At 39.4% G+C, this 18541-nt stretch overlaps 1 protein-coding gene across 1 annotated transcript; it reads right to left on the bottom strand.

Annotated features, from left to right (window-relative positions):
- Positions 1-325: 325 nt before the first annotated feature.
- ACTC1 (actin alpha cardiac muscle 1) lies at positions 326-5209 on the bottom strand. The gene is made up of 7 exons (XM_072337550.1): positions 5098-5209; positions 4444-4592; positions 3267-3591; positions 2472-2633; positions 2168-2359; positions 996-1177; positions 326-645 (listed from the first exon to the last, which is right to left on the bottom strand). Exons 2-7 carry the CDS (start codon positions 4570-4572, stop codon positions 502-504), a joined length of 1134 nt encoding a protein of 377 aa, XP_072193651.1. The 5' UTR covers positions 4573-4592; positions 5098-5209; the 3' UTR covers positions 326-501.
- Positions 5210-18541: the final 13332 nt, after the last annotated feature.

Consider the following 18541-nt stretch of genomic DNA (forward strand, 5'->3'; position numbering starts at 1 on the left):
CTTTCAGTAAGTTGATATTAAATTACTTGGGTTATAATTAACGCAATGGAAAAAAAATGATTGTAAGCCCATTCAGTGAATGTGAGAGGTTTCCTTGTTCTTGTTCCACTCCTTGGGTCTACCCTCAAGGTTACTTTCTTGTAAATGATAGATCTTTTGTTTCAAGTTTAGAAATTAAAACTATAATCGTGAAATATAACCTAACATGTCCACTTCACTTAGAAAGATATTCATGGCATTTGATGGGAGTTTCCAAATCCCAGGGTATTCACAGACTCATTTTTAACCAAATAACACTTACAATAAAACAATCAGAAACATTTGTAGGTTGCAAGTCCCAGATCTTTATTTATAAAGCAATAAATATTAGAAGCACAAATAAATTGCACAAGTGTGTAAACAAACTGTACAATGACGGAGGAGTTCAGGAAGGGCTGCCAGAAGACTCCAAGAAGCATACTGTCGTCATCCTGAGTGGGAAGTAAATGTAGGGAAAAGTGCTTAGAAGCACTTGCGGTGGACAATGGATGGACCAGCTTCATCGTACTCCTGTTTGCTGATCCACATTTGCTGGAAGGTGGACAAAGATGCTAGAATGGAGCCACCAATCCAAACAGAGTACTTGCGTTCAGGTGGAGCAATGATCTAGGATGAAGAGAAACAGCAAAATCTTACATTAACAGTTCAATTCCTACACAACTAACCCACATCATCAACACACCAAACTACTAGGCGTTTCTTTAAGTAAGAATGCATAGTAACATATTGGTCTTCAGCATCTGGTAACGTAATATTCTTTAAGTAAATCTACAGATATTTTCCTGATTTGTAACTATTGCTTCTCATTAATAATATTATGTTAATTAAATGAAAATAATTCTTATTTGCCCATCAGCTGATGGTCTCATTTATAAGTTATTGCTATATCCTAATTTAATGATATGGACATTTTCCCCAACCTTATTCCTATGTTATAGTAGAGTCAAAGTCCTCACCTTGATCTTCATTGTGCTCGGAGCAAGTGCAGTGATTTCTTTCTGCATGCGATCAGCAATACCGGGGTACATTGTTGTACCACCTGAGAGGACGTTGTTAGCATACAGATCCTTACGAATATCAATATCACACTTCATGATGCTGTTGTAGGTAGTTTCATGAATACCAGCAGATTCCATACCTTGAGAAAAAAGGAGCTGATTAGTAAATTATACAGGAGCTCTTTGTGAAAAGGATACTCAGCATTTCCCTTCACAGTGAATATGAACTTTTATAGTTTGTTCTAAAATTGTTTATTGATTGCTAAGTTGTACAGAAAAAAAAAATAAAAAAAGAAAAAAAAAAAAGAAAACAAACCCAAAACTACAGGATAAGTTTAGAAAACTAATATTGCTTATTAGAAAAACTAAGAACCATAATTCATGTGCAAAGACAAATGATCTACAGTAGGAGAAGAATTAGACACATAAGACAAACTCATTTAGTGTGAGTCCACACCATTTATAAACATGAAGGCAAGACCAAGACATGGATGACAATGTTAGTATTTGGTGATAAGTAAAAAGAAACCAGAAGCAAGTGTTCGTAGGCTGCATTTCAATTTATAATTTTAACAGGTGCTTCCTGACACTAAATCCACAGTCACACGTCAGCTGATCAACAACTGCATTTGTTGCTTGCGGCTTAGATTATAAGCATTTGCTGTTATCCGTCAGCTGCATCCACACACAGCAAAACCAGCCATCTTGTCCATGGCAAGGTTTAATTTCAGTACATGTAAATATACACTTCTTCATTACATCCTTTTTTCTCCCACACATTCCACTTCTTCAGGGAATCAGATAGTTTTTGAAGTGCAGATGGTACAAATATAGCACTGAAAGTTTTACTTGCCATTGGTAACTCAACAACATTGTCAGTGTACACTCCATCACTAAAAATTGTGAACTTACAAGCTGGTCTACAAGTTGCAACAGGAGTCCAGAGCCCAGCTAATTACCAGCTATTAATGACATTAAGGACAGCTAACAGGGAGCAAAGAATCAAACTCCCTATTTATAGTTGATTTTGTGCAAAATGTAGATAAACAGGAAGGGGACTGGGGCACCTTCTAGAATTTCTGATTCATTTGCACCTCCTACTGAAAAAAGAATTTCCTGGAAACACTTACCAATAAAGGATGGCTGGAATAAAGTTTCAGGGCAGCGGAAACGTTCATTACCAATTGTGATCACTTGACCATCAGGCAATTCATAGCTCTTCTCCAAGGAGGATGACGAAGCAGCTGTGGCCATTTCATTCTCAAAGTCCAGTGCAACATAGCACAACTTCTCTTTGATATCACGAACAATCTCACGTTCAGCTGCAAGTACACAGAAATCAAATCAACTCTGGAGAAGCAAAATACCAGGAAAAAAACATGGGCCAAGGAAGACATGAGGATATTCAGAAGAGGGTCAAGCTGAAGGACTGACCTGTTGTCACAAAGGAATAGCCACGTTCTGTGAGGATCTTCATGAGGTAGTCAGTCAGATCCCTGCCAGCCAGATCCAGGCGCATGATAGCATGAGGCAAAGCATAACCTTCATAAATGGGCACGTTGTGGGTGACTCCATCGCCAGAGTCAAGAACAATACCTGGAAGAAAAATATCAGAAAGCAGTTGGAATAACCTGAGAAACCTTACAACACAAAAGTACCACAGACATCAGAACATTGCATTTTTCAGGTAGCATAAAGCAGCATGGTTCTATTTTAGCCAGCTCCTGCCATGCAGGTCTTGCCAACTCCTGATGTTCCCTTTGGTCAAATAATCCCCATAAAAAATTGTCCCATACATACTTCTAACAAATCCATAAGAATAGCCTTCCTATACTACACTGAGCAGGAAGTAGATTGATGGTAGGGATCGCCTTGATCCAGTAAAGGGCAACTCTTAGCCCCAGTTTAAACTCAAATGAGTGTAATACTTGTGCTAACTTCAGTGACTTCTGCTTGTCTGCATCATGACAAGCAGCAGGAAAATCAGTTCTTTAATGTCTTTCTTTTAAACCAATGCAGACAAATTTATATAGTTCCTTCCACAGACTAGCTTTTCTGCTAGTTAAAATTACCTTTAATAAATATAATCTTAAAAAAGAATAAGGCAACAGCATAGTTTTCTGCAAATTTGAAAGTTGAGATGTTTTGTGTGTGTGTCTGTGTGCGTGTGTTTGGAGTGGGAAGGGAAGGAGGGTTTGTGGGTCCTGAAAGGAAAGAAGTCTATTTTACCTGTGGTACGACCAGAGGCATACAGGGACAGGACAGCCTGGATTGCCACATACATAGCAGGCACATTGAAGGTCTCAAACATTATCTGGGTCATCTTTTCACGATTAGCTTTAGGGTTCAAGGGTGCTTCTGTGAGCAAGGTGGGGTGCTCCTCAGGGGCCACACGGAGTTCATTGTAGAAAGTGTGGTGCCAGATCTTTTCCATATCGTCCCAGTTGGTGATGATGCCATGTTCAATGGGATATTTCAAAGTAAGGATACCTCTTTTGCTCTGTGCTTCATCACCCACATAGGAATCTTTTTGACCCATACCAACCATAACACCCTAAAAGAACAAAATACAGGAATGCATGATTTGAGAAAGACAACATCACAGAGCTAGATTTACAACTCAGTCAACCATGCTGTTTTCCAGAAAGGTACAACCAGTAATGCCACTAAAAGTTTGTTAAAGTTGTTTTTATTAAAGTACTAACTCAACAGAACTTGAAGTTCTCTCTTTAAATTATTTTTCCTTTAATAAGATCAAAGGAATTCTCCCACTTTTATTTTTTTTTTATTTTATTTTTGTATATGTATCCTTTATTTTCAGTTACCTCTTTCTGGACCAAAAGTTCAATTGACAGTGAAAAGTGTGATAAGCTTTCTGGTAATCATCAAATTATAGGAGAAAAAGCCATGTGTTTTCTGCATTTTGAACAAACTGTGAGATAAGGCAGGAAGAATGAAATGGGACCTCAGAAAAGAAGGCTTAGAAGGTGGTGAGAAGGCAGAGACAGACAAAAGCAGCACAGGAAATGCAAGGTCTTGATATGTGGAAAATTGGATGGGTGGGACAAATTCAGCCCATGGAGACGCCTTTGAACAAACACCAGCAGCATAACTGGCTTAGTGGATGGTGTGGGCAGCAGCTCTGAAGGAAAGTGGGTTTGGACTCATTGAAGGGGAGAGAAGGGATACTGCTGAATTAGAAAGAACTGGTACAGGAGGTGACAGTGACAGAGATAAGACAATGGTGAGCCAAAGAGGGAAATGTAGGGAAGCAGCACAGACAACAGAAATGGTGTCAGTAGGACATGGGGGAAGAGAAGGCTGGGGTGGCAGGAAAGAACTATGGAGTGGGGCTGCCTCCTGGAGAGAGGATGGAGCCCGGTTCTCTCCTTAGTCAGGAATTTACCTGGTGCCTGGGGCGGCCGACGATGGATGGGAACACGGCCCTGGGAGCATCGTCCCCAGCAAAGCCTGCCTTGACCAGCCCCGAGCCGTTGTCGCACACCAGCGCGGTGGTCTCCTCGTCGTCACACATCTTGGCTGATAGGCACGGACCTGCAAGACAGCGCGGCGGCACATACAGACCCCTGCGGGCACCGCGGGGCACCTCCGGGGATACGGACGGCCCCGGAGGTAGCGAGTGGCTCTGCAGGTCCCGGCGGGTCCCGCGGAGTTCGGCCATGGTCGGGCACGGCTTCCGACGGGACCCGGCGGCCGCTGCCTCCGCGCTTCAAAAGGCTCCCAGAACGCTAACTTAGGGCATCACTAGCGGTAACCTCAGGGCACGGATCAAAATGGATGAGCGAAATGATACCGCAGAGTCCAGCTCTACCCAGCGCACTCTGCCACCGGCGGGGAACCGCGCCCCGTCGAGCCGCAGCCGCTCCCGAGGGGTGGAGAAGGGCAGAGGGCGGTGTTCCCGTCCCCGTGCTCGCGGCTGGAGTAGGCAGAGCGCCGGTATCACCCGCACAAGCTGAGCCCGTCGGTGCCTCCCGTCGATGCCCCCCATCCATTCTTCTCTCTCTCCATCCCTTCCGTCCCGCCTTACAGCACCACTCACCGGAGCAGCAGGGGCGGCGGGAGGTTACCGACGAGCGCCTGGATGCCGGCGGGGCGCGAGGCTGCCGCTTTATAACCCGCGGCGGGGCCGGGCGGTCCGCGGGCCGGGGCAGCCACCTTCTCCTTATTTGGCCGGCTCGGCGCCATGGCGGCGCAGCGCGGCCATGAATGGCGCAAGGCGCGGCGCGGCTGCCCGGCCATCTAAGGCAGGTGCGGAGCAACGCGGTCCTGCCGCCGCATGGCCAAATAGGGAGCCCCCGCCGACGTGGTGGGAGGGCAGGATCGGAGCTCTCCAGGGGCTCTCCATGGTCCCTCCGAGGCAGCGTGAGCCACCATGCGTGGACCGACGTGTCGGGCCCGGGTGACCACTCGCCGCGGGGCATCAGAGCTGAGGCACTGAGGCATGGCAGAAGTGGTGGGGCACGTCGCAGGGGTGCCCTTTCCCCCCTCTTTTCGTTTTCGTTTCCATCAAAAAACAAAGTCCAGTCTATCACCTGTGTAGTAAATGAACCATGAGGCTCTTTCGGTAACAGCAGTTGTGGCATCCCTGCTGCAGGTGAGCAGCATCTGTACTGCCACAGGAGAGAGCACTGCATACCTAACTTCTTTTACACTTTGATTAGCAAATGCAGACAAAAAATGGGGCTTCTCTCTAGTTTTGGCTGACAATATCTATGGCTCAAAATGGGAGCTGTTCCTTCACATTAATGCATCTATTGAAACCCCCTATTTTCACTCTTCTAATACATGCTGGAATGGTAATACATAGTGATATGCATAAGGAGAGGAGGAGAGACAGGGATAGCTCAGACAAAAAAAAAAAAAAGAAAAAAGAAAGAAAGAAAAGAAAAGAAAGAGCCATGTTATTAATGTAATGTGGCAGTTGTTTTCCTGCTCAGTTGTTGAAACATCCACATTGATAATTTGTTCCAACGGTGGAACCCAGAATATTCATCTATTTTTATTTTTTTTAAACCATAGTTAAAAATAGAAAGATGGGAGAGGCATCCCTGAAGTGGGCTTGGCATGGTATGTGAGGCAGAGCCTGTCAGCACGAGTCCCAGAGGGACTGCATTGGAACAGCAGCGTCCTTCATCCCTCACAAGTGCTGTGTGTAATGGCTCAGCACTGGTCTGCAAAAGGCGCGGCAGGAATAAGAATGGAGATTTGGGGCAGAAGGCAAAGAGGGGATGAAACAGTGAAGGAGGGAACCCAGCCAGCTGTATCAACTGCTTCATGCAGATTTAGATTATTGATGTCACCTCCATCATATGGCTGTACTCAGCTTCAGAGAGGTGGGAGCAAAGAGGTTGTGATGCATCCCAACCTGGAAGTGCTTTGCTGTGAGAGCTGTCTGTGCCGTGACTTGGCTCTGACAAAGGGTACAGAGCTGGGAACTGCCACTCATTGCTGAATCATATCCAAAGGGGGCATCAGTAAACTTTTATTTGTTCTGAAATCAGAGACAGTGGCATCATCAGTAATGAGGTGGTTAGCACCACTCCAGTCCTGGTTTGTATTGAAGTTGTGCCCAGTTATGAACACAACTCTGAAGGAGGTGTAGCAACAAACTTCTTGGCCATTCCTAGCTCCTGCTTTTCTGTAAGTGGGAGACACAGCCTGTTTCAGGTGAGATGCTATCTGTGTGTAAAGGAGTGTGTATTTTCTACATGTATATACCTATAAATATATATTTCTTAGCAACATGAGAAAGTGAGGTGTAGGTCTGTAAAATACAGTGGCCTAAAAAAGTTGTAGCAGGGAAGGACTATACGCCAGTACTACTGCTTTGGACAAACTTCATCTCTCAGTCTCTAGGTATAGGTGAAAAATCATCCAGAATTAATGGTGATGGGATAAGGACTCCAAGTGAGTATGTATTTATTTAAATTGACATAGCTTAATAAAGAGTTGAAAATATTCTGGTGATAGCAGTGCCTATTTGTGTATGAATTCATGTATTGTATAGCACAGGCTATGTGTGCAGAGAGTACCATTTTAATGAAAAAAATTGCACACTGCTTTCAATAAGAAAGAGAGAAAGAGAGAAAGAAAGAAAGAAAGAAAGAAAGAAAGAAAGAAAGAAAGAAAGAAAGAAAGAAAGAAAGAAAGAAAGAAAGAAAGAAAGAAAGAAAGAAAGAAAGAAAGAAAGAAAGAAAGAAAGAAGAAAAAGTACATTTTACTCTGTTGTAAGCTGCCACATCTGCTTCTTCATCTCTTTTTTTTTTTTTTTTTTTTTTTTTTTTTTTTTTTTCTCTCTAGCACATCTTTTCTACAGAAACCTTACAATGTGAGGGATTGGCCAGCTTCACTAGCACTAGAGATTAGTTTACAGTGTTATCTCAGCTGTTTCTCCATGCAGAGGTGTTACAGTATTTACATAGAAGCTTGCTGCTGATAGCTGCATTGAATTCCTTTCCAATCAGACCCTCCTGTCACATCCTACATTCCCTTTGGCTTGAGAGACTGCTGAGACTGAGACAGAGCCAGCTCTTGCTGCAAAATCTGCACAAAATAGTCTGTATTTTCTTGTTTTCTTTATAACTAAATATCGGCTTTCTCTATGCCTTCCTCAAGTTTTGGATTTCTAATCCTGTAGGACTCACATCTAGGATTCTGATGCACTTCAGAGCTCATCAATCTCTTCTCTCCCTTCTCTCTCTCTCTCCTTACTGCATACTGCAAGGTCAAACAGAAAGGGCAGCACACGATGAACATAAATCCAAAATCGCATCTGCTTCTTCACAGCCCTTTGAAAAGTCCCCAGATAAACTTATACATGTGGCCAAATTCACCTTGTTTTCTGCAACAAAGCGCTATCAGAGCTTCAAATAAACAAAACAAAGAAACAAAGAAGCAAGAACCTACTGAAATGTATTGCATGTCATCTAGGGCAAAAACACTCTAGCATCTGACTGGCAAGGGTTGAATGTGCTGTATGCATTTCTCATGACACAGCTACCAGCAGCACCGCAGTGACAAAGGAACAAGTAGTAGCGTGGAGTGTGCATGTAAATCTGCAACAAACCTGAGCTGTGAATACCTTGGAACAGCCTGAACACTTGGGAGCTTCCTACACAGTGTTACTGGTGTAGCACAAATACTGTTTGTGATACAAAGGCAAAGTTGTGTGTGTTCCCCGACTAATGAGACACTGACAGGTCTCAAGGCAGCAGAACATGAATAGAGTCTTCTGCACACTAAATCTACAAATAAAAAAGGTTACACAGCACTTTGTGATTCCCTGAAATCCTTTCAATGGCTATTTTTTGGGGGGTGAAAGACAAACAAACAAACAGACAGACAGACAAACAAAGACACTTGGCAGAAAGATTAGGCTTTGATTCTTTAAATACTTTGAAGTATCAGACACTACCACCAACTGAAGATTATTTACAGTAGGTAACACTGCACTAACTCAGAAAATGGAAACATGTAGAATCACTCATTTTTGTCCTTCACACTGTTCTTTTGGTATCTGTAGATGTTCCCATAAAAGCAGTAAACTTTTCATAGCACATCAACCATGGCATTATTTTTATTTAAAAGTACAGTGTTTGTCTTAGAACAGAAGACTTTTTTACTTACTTAAAATCTACTTCTTTTTTTTCAAATACAATGAATTGTGAGATATAAAATCAGTCCTAGCACAGAGATGAATGTTACTTCTCTTAAGCCTCAGGCCATTAGTAATCTTTGGAATAAATTTTACTTTTTTAGAAATAAGACACAAATACCACTCTGGCAGGTTTTATTTTGTCCCATGACAGCTGTTTGGAGCAATACATGCCTTAGAAATATAAGAAGCATCACAGTAGAGTCTTACTGATGGACAGGGGTCCTGATGAGACGAGAATGTTAAACATACAACATATATCATGAACGTCACAGTCACTACTGAGTCACTGTCACAAAGGAGTCGCGCATGGTTATCTACATCTGTGTAACTATGAATGTGACCGCACATGGAGATAGACAAAGAGAAGCAAAAAATGACAGTTCCGCAGTTGCCAGCCACCTAAAGCTGTTGTGTATTAAACCCACCCCCTATAGTACACTTCTGCAATCTGAATCTGAAACTCCCAAGTGAGAAATCTTTCTCCTCTCATGCTAGATGACAGTCTCCCAATGTAATAACCACACTGTCAGGCAGACTTCTCAGAAGAATTCATCAGATACTTCCCTTTCTCAGTAATGTCCCATTCACCCTAGTTATAGCTCATGGTTCATACTTAATACGTTCCCTCAGTATCTTCCCTATTGTCTCAGCATTTAAAGCCTTTGCATAGTTGCAGGCTATTGTTATCTTTCCGCGTCTCTTTCTCTCACTCACTTGTGTACTGCTGCACATCTATAATTAACCTAAAACATCTCAAGTGTGCTCTGAAATGACAGAGTAATGAGGTGGGCACTGGAAGATGTAGCTAAACCATTGTGTTAGGAAGCTGAGAGAAGTAGGCACAGGCAACATCAACGGAGGTGAAAGGAATGTATGCCTGTGAGTCTGACCTTCTGCAGCCATTATTTGCTGCATATCACTTGCAAAGAACAGCCGTGTCTCTTACTCCCATATTTACCCTTTGCAGCAGAAAGAGGGCTCAAGGAGAGCCCAGAGACTCTACAAACATAAGGCCAGCACAGGAGTAATTACTCCCTTCCAGAGGCACTGTTCTTCTCCCACGAGCTGCAGCATAGCAGGCATGACAGTGGGAGGATGCCAGGTTTTTGTGCTGCAAAGACTGCAGGCTGCTTGGAAATTAAATGCAGCTCAGGAAAGCTGCTGCACTGTGGGCTCCTCAAGCTGTCATTGGCACTGAGGGACAGAGAGCAGTTTAGGAGGACAGAAATATGTCTGGCACACTTCAACAGCTTCCAGGATCTCTCTATCTTTGTTGCTGGTCCTGTGCAGTGTCTCTGAGAGATTACCTGCCTTCCACAAGAATGCTGACAGGCAGTTTCTCTAGCAGACTCCATGTCTCAATTCAGCTGCTTGGTTTTTTAGTTAGAAAAATATCAGACATAAACACCATGAAAGATGGGACATGAAGAACAGCTGTGTGTCTGTTTGTTCAGTATCACCCCATCATCATCAGTGAGTGTCTGGCTGATAGCACAGCACCAGCAAATAACAGTTCCAAGGGTAATGGGTAACTACTAGATGTACCAAAGCTGGTTTGAAGATCTTTTATATTAGGTGTAATTTATAAAACAAAACAAAACAAACAAAACAAACAAACAAAACAAAACAAAACAATGTTCAAGGCTATATTCTATTCATCTAGTTTAATTATGTGGTTGTCTTCATTTAAACTACATTCCTTTTTCATATGTGAGTGGAAAAACTTAAATTTGCAGAACATCCAGTGAGCAGATGTTTCACTCGTAATATCAGTTATGTGGATTAATACCTACATACCTAATGAAGTCAGAGAAAATCAGTTAAAGACAGAAAAAGAGGGAGAGGCAGAAGGAGAGAGGCTCCAGAAATGGCAGCCAAGTGCACTTCACTCTGATTTATGCTTCACTCCACCCTGAGTCTCCTCCACAAGTATACTGTGCTCTTGTTTCTTCGCCATAGATTCTGCACCTGTCCTGGTCTAAAGAAAGTGATCAGGACTTCATAGCCAATGTGTGTATTACTTTTCAAATTTAGCATCACAACTGATACCAGACCAGTGTCCTGAGCAGAGGCAAATGACACCTTATACCAACTAGCCCGTCTAGTGGCATTTCTAGCAGATTGCCATTACCTTTAAATATAATTTATTTCTCTGTTGTAAGCTACTTGCAAGTCACTATCACCTATGATTGTGTCCAAGTCAGTTGTTAAGAACTACTCAGGATGTTGTACACCAGGAATTAGATCTTTTCCCTTCTTCATTGCTTCCCATATTCTCCCTCTTCATGTAGTTCCCTTATTTTACTTATGGTTTACCTACATCTCATTTTCTATTTCATCACTCTCCTCTTGCAATTCCCATTTTTGTGTGTATTTGTATGTCTAATTCAAAAGAAAAAAGAAACATCCTTATTTCCTTCCCCAGATAACATGTAGTTCTAAGAAGATAAAATCAAATACATCCATCTTGTCTTTACTGGTATATCACCTAGGACTCTCCTTGTTTATAACCCACTCCATTGCTTTGGTCTCACCAATCTTCATGAGCTCTCATTTGAAATCCACTGCAGTGAGTTCAATAATCTGAAACAAAAAGAACCTGAATCTGCCAGCTCCTGCAAAGCCTCGTGTGCTTTTCCATATTGTTTCTCAGCTGACTCCTACTTTTCAGAATCAGAGACAGATGTCCCAGAATTATAGGAAAAGCAGCAATTAAGTAGTCTATTCTAATTGCATTCTAGCTAAGGAAATAACTTTTAATGAATTTGTTCTCAGATATCAATGAATACATAGGGCTCTCTGAATCTGTTGTGTACACAAAATCATCACTTTGTCAGAATGTACCCTAAGTATAATTTTACAAGACTGGCAGATTCTACTGTTTTTGTTAGGAATACTAAGATAGTTGATGAATATTACAAGAATGATCTCAGTCTACAGTGTTGCAAACTTTTAGAACAATTTATATGAAAACATGAGAATTATTAACAAAAGATATAGTAGCTGGACCATGCTATGGAGAAAACACTGCAGTAGTCAGGGAATTAAAAAGCAGGAGTGGAATATGTGAGCCTGGCTCAGAACTATTTAGCAGAATTATTTTTCTTCATCAAAAACAGAGCAAAACAACAGATATTTCTTTTTAAAACAGAAATATTTCACTCAGTTTTTTTGAAGAATGCTTTTAAATCAGCTCATCTCATTTTCCTAAAAGAAAAGCTAAAAGAAGAAAAGAAGCAAGGAAGGAAGGAAAGAAAAAAGGAAGAAGGGAAGAAAGAAGGAAGGGAGAAAGGGAAGAAAGCTACAGGTTTAGTTTTCATAAAAACTGTATCTGAACTATGAGCAAAACATTTTAATTGACAGAAACAATACTTTTTTTGTCCAAATTCTGAGTATTTTCAGAATTTTTACCTTTTAGCCAAATTCATTATAAAAATATTTTTATCTCACCTTTTTAAAAGAATGAAAAAATTCCCTCATACATACCAGTTTATTAATCAGAACTAGAACTTTGGTCATCAAAATGAAGTTTCTCTTCAATTATGCTGGCCATTAGAATCCCTTGACTATAAAGAGCTAGACAGAAGTTTGCAGGAGTGGAAACAAAACTGCCTTTTTTTTTTTTTCTTCAATACAGCAGCTCTAAAACAGTCTTTATGCTATATAAAAACATACATAAGTGTAAACATATATATTTTGACTACATGTTGTGCCATTCAGCTGACATTGTCAGAGATGCAGTGATGCCAATCAAAAATGTGGACTACGTTCTTCATGTTACTTGTAAGAGATATTCCTTCATTGAACATTTTGAGAGACAATATTTGAAAGATGCTATAAAACAAGAGAACTGTGAGCTATTACCAATGTGACAAGAGATACTGAAACACTGACATCACATTTTCAAGTAATACTCCTGTATGTTTCACCTGAACAAAATTTCTCAGCCAACATTTTTTTTTTCAGTTTATTTACAGAATTATCCCAACTTTTAACTTACTTTTTTTTCTGAATTTGACTAGAAAAACATTCAGTGGATCTGCAGGCCAACTCATAATTTCTTTCATACTAATTTCTTGACATTGAAGACAATTAAATTACACAGAGTATTTGAGTTTCTTCATCCTACCAATTATGCATTTTATTTTAGAATCACATTGTTTGCCTAGTAAATTATTCTTGAGCTATTAATAGACTAGGTAGGTGTTAAGATTGAGTGAGACATGACAGTCAACAAAAAGAAAATAATCCTAAACTGTTTAAAAGTCAAGGATAAATTAGTATTTCATATAAAGATGTTCAGTGTGTCCCAAAGATAAAATTGGAGTTGTAGATAGCAGCAACATATGCTTGCATTTAAAATACCTTTCAGGCATAGCTATAATTTGTGTTTATTACCATTCTTCCTACAAAGAATGGCCCCAACAGAAACTGTTCTGAGTTTGGGAACAAAGAAGATCAACTGTAGGTGTGGGGCCAAAAGATTAAAAAAACCTGAAAGAACTTCTAGGAAAGAAGGTTAGAATTGGAAGGTTAAATGCATATTTAAATAACAGGTTGTCCAAGTAAAATCTCAGTGATCCAACATCAGAGAAATACCAGATGGCATCAGTGAAATTCTCATAAGCAAAGTTTCATCATTTAAGTCAACTGGGGAATATATTGCTGAAAAAAGTTTTAGTCTGTTTCCTGAAGCACAGCAGGTATTCAGAAGAAAAAGTTCATTATAGTGCTTAGGATGCTAACCTAACAGCTGAAAAGAGCACTGAACTTTTATAGCACATCCCAGGAGACTATTCAAGCCTCAGCACTGTAACAAACAGGGGAACCACTTGTTTCCTCTCTACCTGCACCTCCTCTTCCTTATCCTGGTGTGCCTATGTCATGGGGTTTTCCCTAGATGTAAGTCTGTGACAGGGGGGCACAGGCCCCAGGAAAAGACAGTTTTAACAAAGAGAAAACACAATGGCAACAATCTGAGAAGTAATGGTAATTGACTAAATGTAACCAAATCAAACAAAATGAGAGAGACAAGAGTACCCAAAGTAGGAGTCAAACCATGACAGTGTGAGGGAAGCACGAGTTTTTCTCCACGGTGAGCTGAGATGGCCAGAGGCAGAGAGCAGCTGGGATCTGGTCCGGGCTCCCATTCTACTTCCTCCTCATGCCAAGTCCTCCGGGGATGCTGCCTCTCCCCTCTGGGAACCCAAAATACCCCAAATGGCAGTAACACAGAACCAGGACATGAACTCTTTCTTTAACTGCCACTGTTCTACATAATATTCTGATGTGGAATACCGACAACAGAAATCACCAAACCACAACAACCTAAAAAGACAATCCAACAGAAACAATAAGGAATAAGTCCTGTTTTGATTCTCAGGAGGAAATGATACAGATAATCTCTTCAAGAATTTCAGGTGCTGACTCCCAGATGAGCAGACTAAATGCTAGCTGCACCAACTGATGCAAGCTAGCTCCAGAAAAGAATGAGGTTTCAGACATGTCTCAGGACTTAGTGCTAAAGGCCTAGTCATTACTTCAGCTTTTTTCTGGCATGTTCCAGTGCCTAAATCATCTTATGTATTGATGATTGCTATAAAAATTCCCTACAGTACCTACCTTACTGTTGTACCCAGCTTAGTAAAGAGTTCTAAGTACCCAAACAGAGGAAAGGTAGGCATTAACTACAGAAGTTCTAAAAGATTATTGAAAGAAAAAAAGAACTGAGAAGAAAACAAGTATACAAAGGTCACACAGTAACATTTATAATTGTTTTAAAAACCATTTTTCTAGGCAAGAAAAAAATACGTCTGCAGACAGATATTTCAGCGTTTTCAACAAAAAAAATTATTTTTATCTAAAGTTTATTTCAATACTTTGCGTGGAACGATATTAAAGCAATTCTGTTTGTGCTGAGTAGGTCAAACTAAAAAATATTATTTTGTCCTATTACTTTGAAGGCTCCTTACTGTCAATCCATTGTGTGAACATATAATTTTAGGGTATGAGTTTGCATTTGTTTCTCCTTCACCCTCTATATCCAGAACACATATCATGTCCAGCCTGAATCACATATTTCCAGCTTTTACTTTAAAACGCATTTTAGATGCTAAAACTAATTCATGCATTTCAGCTATTTACTGTGCTGCAGGAGAACTCACATCTTCTCAGTTCAATAATACACAGGGGAAGTTAAATGTTTCAGAGAACAAAGTTAGGGGGAAAAAAAAAAAAAAGTGAAATCTCCTTAGTCAGCACTGTTTTTACTCTGATCTTGTCCTCCAACATAAAAATTCTATACATCGTCACCTAATTTAGCATAAGATGATGCTAGGTATTTGAGGCCAATTGAGGACAAGGGTCTTTATGAAACACTATTCCTGTACAAACCTCAGGTCTTCTTGTTTGCTAGCTAGGATTCATACCCTGAAACCATCTTCTAAGGGCTCAAGCCTCTTGCAGTTCTGATTGAAAGAAATGAATAAAAAAGACTTCAGTTATTGCAAAAATTATTTTACACTTAAAAAAAAAATTATTATTATTATTATTATTTCTTTTAATTGCAGCAGCTTACTGGTAAACATTATATGTAATCATCTTCTGTTCTGAAAATAGCAAAAGAAATTGTCCATCATGATTATATGTCCCTATGTCAAATTTCAAATGTGTAAATAATGGAATGATTGGAACTTCTCAACAAATAAGATCTACTTACATATCTTTATAGCATACGTTCTTTTTTTCTGATTTCATTTTCAAAAATAGCTATATAATTTTGGAACTTTCCAAAATATCCAACCTCAGATATCTCAAATTACATTTTACATGAAAAAATCTATGACCAAATAGTTACAGTTTTGGCAAAATTCTCTTTACAATCGAGGCCAGTTTCTAGGTGCCACAGAGATACATGTTGTCAATTAAAACACTTTATGCTGTTTCTTCTAGGTTCTATCATCTTATAACACTTCTGGAAATACACAGCAAAATGTAAAGTCACTGTCACACAGTCAGCTGGTCACTGTAGTCTATGTAATACCTTTTGAAGCGAGAAAGTATACTACATATAATAAAAGGATAACCACTGGCAGCATTGGGCCACAAAAATAAAATTAAAAATAATAATAATTAAATAATAATTAAAAAAAAAGCTTGAGTAAGTGTGTTTACAGAAGTTCTTTATTGTAATATACTTGAAAATCAGTGCAGTGAACCCACATCAGCAAAGTTGTTCCACTGAAAACCTGCAGTTCACAGAAGATTAATACAAAGTGAGATCAATGTCTTTTTTTGAAGCAAAGAAAGAACATATAAAAATGAAAAGATACATGCTATACAGACATCAGATCAGAATTTCACATCTCTTACTGTTGGACAATAATGTGCACTGTAGAATAAAGTGTTCACAAAAGTAAATTTCCAGTTTAGAATCCACTCTTTTCAAGCATCATAGTCAGACCCATTAGGGATATTCCACCCCATAGGCAGTATTTTCAACCATTTAAGCAGATTTTGACACTCAGCTCAAATCTTGCAGTACATACTTCACTACCTTCTCCACGTACAGTGTCATTACCCATTTTCAAAACAACAGCTGCGACTTGTATTATAAATTATCAGACTTCTGAATTGATAAAGTTTCCAGACATCCATAAGAGAAATACACACTCAAAAACTTTAAATAAATAAATTAGAACTGGAAAAAAAAATGTAGGAGTTACAGAGTAAACTTTAAAATCTTGTAATATACAGGCGAATGCTTGTTTTACGCAGGGCTGTCTTCACTGCTTAACAGAGGGGCTTGCCATTACGCACATTCTGAGCACACTGCCTCCCCAGACATGCACCCTTCATTAGCACTTCACCTAATTCATCCAGTCCTATTAAAGTTGCAAGAGGAGTAAGGAATCCATGGAGGGCACACAAGGCTATGCTTATGGGCCAGCCAAGAAAGAGCAGCACAATGAGCCAAAAGAATCCCCACACTATGCAATTGCAGTTCATCATCTGACACCTAATGACATTAAAAAAAATAAAAATAAAAAAATGTTAACTTTGATTGCAAATGTATATAGAAATATCTAGATAGAAAACAATTACTCTGTTTTGTTTGGGAAATCTTATTTTGAGGGAGGAAAAAAGATACTTCTGGCCAAGAAAAGTCTTTTTCTTACATTTAACTAAAGTGAAATGTATCAAAAACCAGGTCATGCATGTCTCCTGGGAAAGTTCCTAAGAATGTAAGAAAAATATCAGATTCCTTTCAGTGAGTAGTTTTCTATACATGAATGACTTGGATGCAAACATTTAAATAGATCTACAAGCTGCATTGTTTCTTTAAAACATGAGAAAACATGGCTATTAATTAAAAAAAATCAATTGAAGTTGAGAACATAATACATTAGATGATCCTGAGGTCCTGAAAATGGCTAGCCTATAAAGTTGTAGAACTTCAGAGGTTGTCAACAGGCAACCAAGTGAGTACACTTTCCATTGCTAATTCTATGGCTTAATAAGGAACAGGTTGCATGCCATTGACACCAGCTTAATTCTTACACATCATCTGGTCCTTTTCATTTTTACTTGCTAATTTTTAAGATTATGTGTTTGGATTTTTTGTTTGGTTTTTATTATTTTTTTAACGGATTCAACAAGCCTATCATCCAAATAAGACTATTAACAGTTATCACCCCAGTTACTGACAAGTGCTGGGAGCTGCCAGAGCTCTTTATTTCTGCATTGTTCACTCTTTCAGCAGTCTGGGAAAAACAGATTTTGTTATACATTTGAAAATGCAGTGCAGTCCAAAACACAACTTCACAACTTAGCATTTCCAGCTAGCCTTGTGAGATGGGAAGAAGCTGAATAAACCAAGAAAAAGGAGAAAAAAAAAAAAAAAAAAAAAAAAAAAAGGCAATGAGAAAAATAAACTGATAATAAAACAATGGGTCATTTCTCCTGGTTTTACTTGTAATCATTTTAAAAAATATAAACTGCTTAGATACTATGGAAATTATTTTACATTGAGCATTTATTACTTAAGCGTTGCCTATAAAAGGATTGCTAACCACCCATATGTATGTAGGCGATAAAGTGAACATATAACTACAAGTTATACGAGGGTAGTGAAAAGTATTATTACTCTGCTAGTGAGCGATCACTCTGCAGGTGGTAGGATATTATTGAGTTGGATAGTTTGCTCTAATACAGATGCTGATAAAATAAATGAACAGTACAGCAACAAGCAGTGCTTTCAAACTGTGAAAAAGTAAGCAATGTCATGAGAAATAACCAAAACAGTTCCATTTGCTTAGCAATGTTTTGTTTAAAAAACATCAAAATATAATCAGAAAGGATAAAATAGGACCAAAAATAATGTGCTCTTGAGTAAGGTAACTGTAGGTAGACAGAGCTGCTAATTGACTAATTTCATACTAAGATTTCATGTTTCCTGTGACAACAGCAAGGCACAGGACAGGATGGCATACTGAAATTGCTGAATTTATGCTGTTTCATGATACTGTACTGAAAAGCATACTATTAATTAACAGTAAATCAAGAAAAATAGAGATAACAGCCTTACCTTTAAAGCGTAACTACAGTGCATTAAATGATCAGATTTTCTCCTCCAGGCATTTACTAAAGCAGAAAATCAATATGAGCACGTTATTTGACAAAAGCTCTTTCCCTCCTGAACTTAACCAGCCTCTGGTATCTGACATGGTCTCAACCAGTGGCTTCTGTCTTACATGGAATACAGTGCAGAACAATGCTAAAAATGACAAAATATCTTCCACAAATTCAGGTATCCCTACAAATGTCC

This window comes from Excalfactoria chinensis, chromosome 5 (genome assembly GCF_039878825.1).
Source record: "Excalfactoria chinensis isolate bCotChi1 chromosome 5, bCotChi1.hap2, whole genome shotgun sequence".
Taxonomy (NCBI): domain Eukaryota; kingdom Metazoa; phylum Chordata; class Aves; order Galliformes; family Phasianidae; genus Excalfactoria; species Excalfactoria chinensis.

Coding starts and splice junctions, on each gene's coding strand:
- ACTC1 (XM_072337550.1), bottom strand. CDS start 4,572: ATGTGTGACGACGAGGAGACCACCGCGCTGGTGTGCGACAACGGCTCG. Junction 2,360..2,471: donor CTATTCCTTTGTGACAACAG/GTCAGTCCTTCA, acceptor GTGTACTTGCAG/CTGAACGTGAGATTGTTCGT. Junction 1,178..2,167: donor ATTCCAGCCATCCTTTATTG/GTAAGTGTTTCC, acceptor TTTTTTCTCAAG/GTATGGAATCTGCTGGTATT.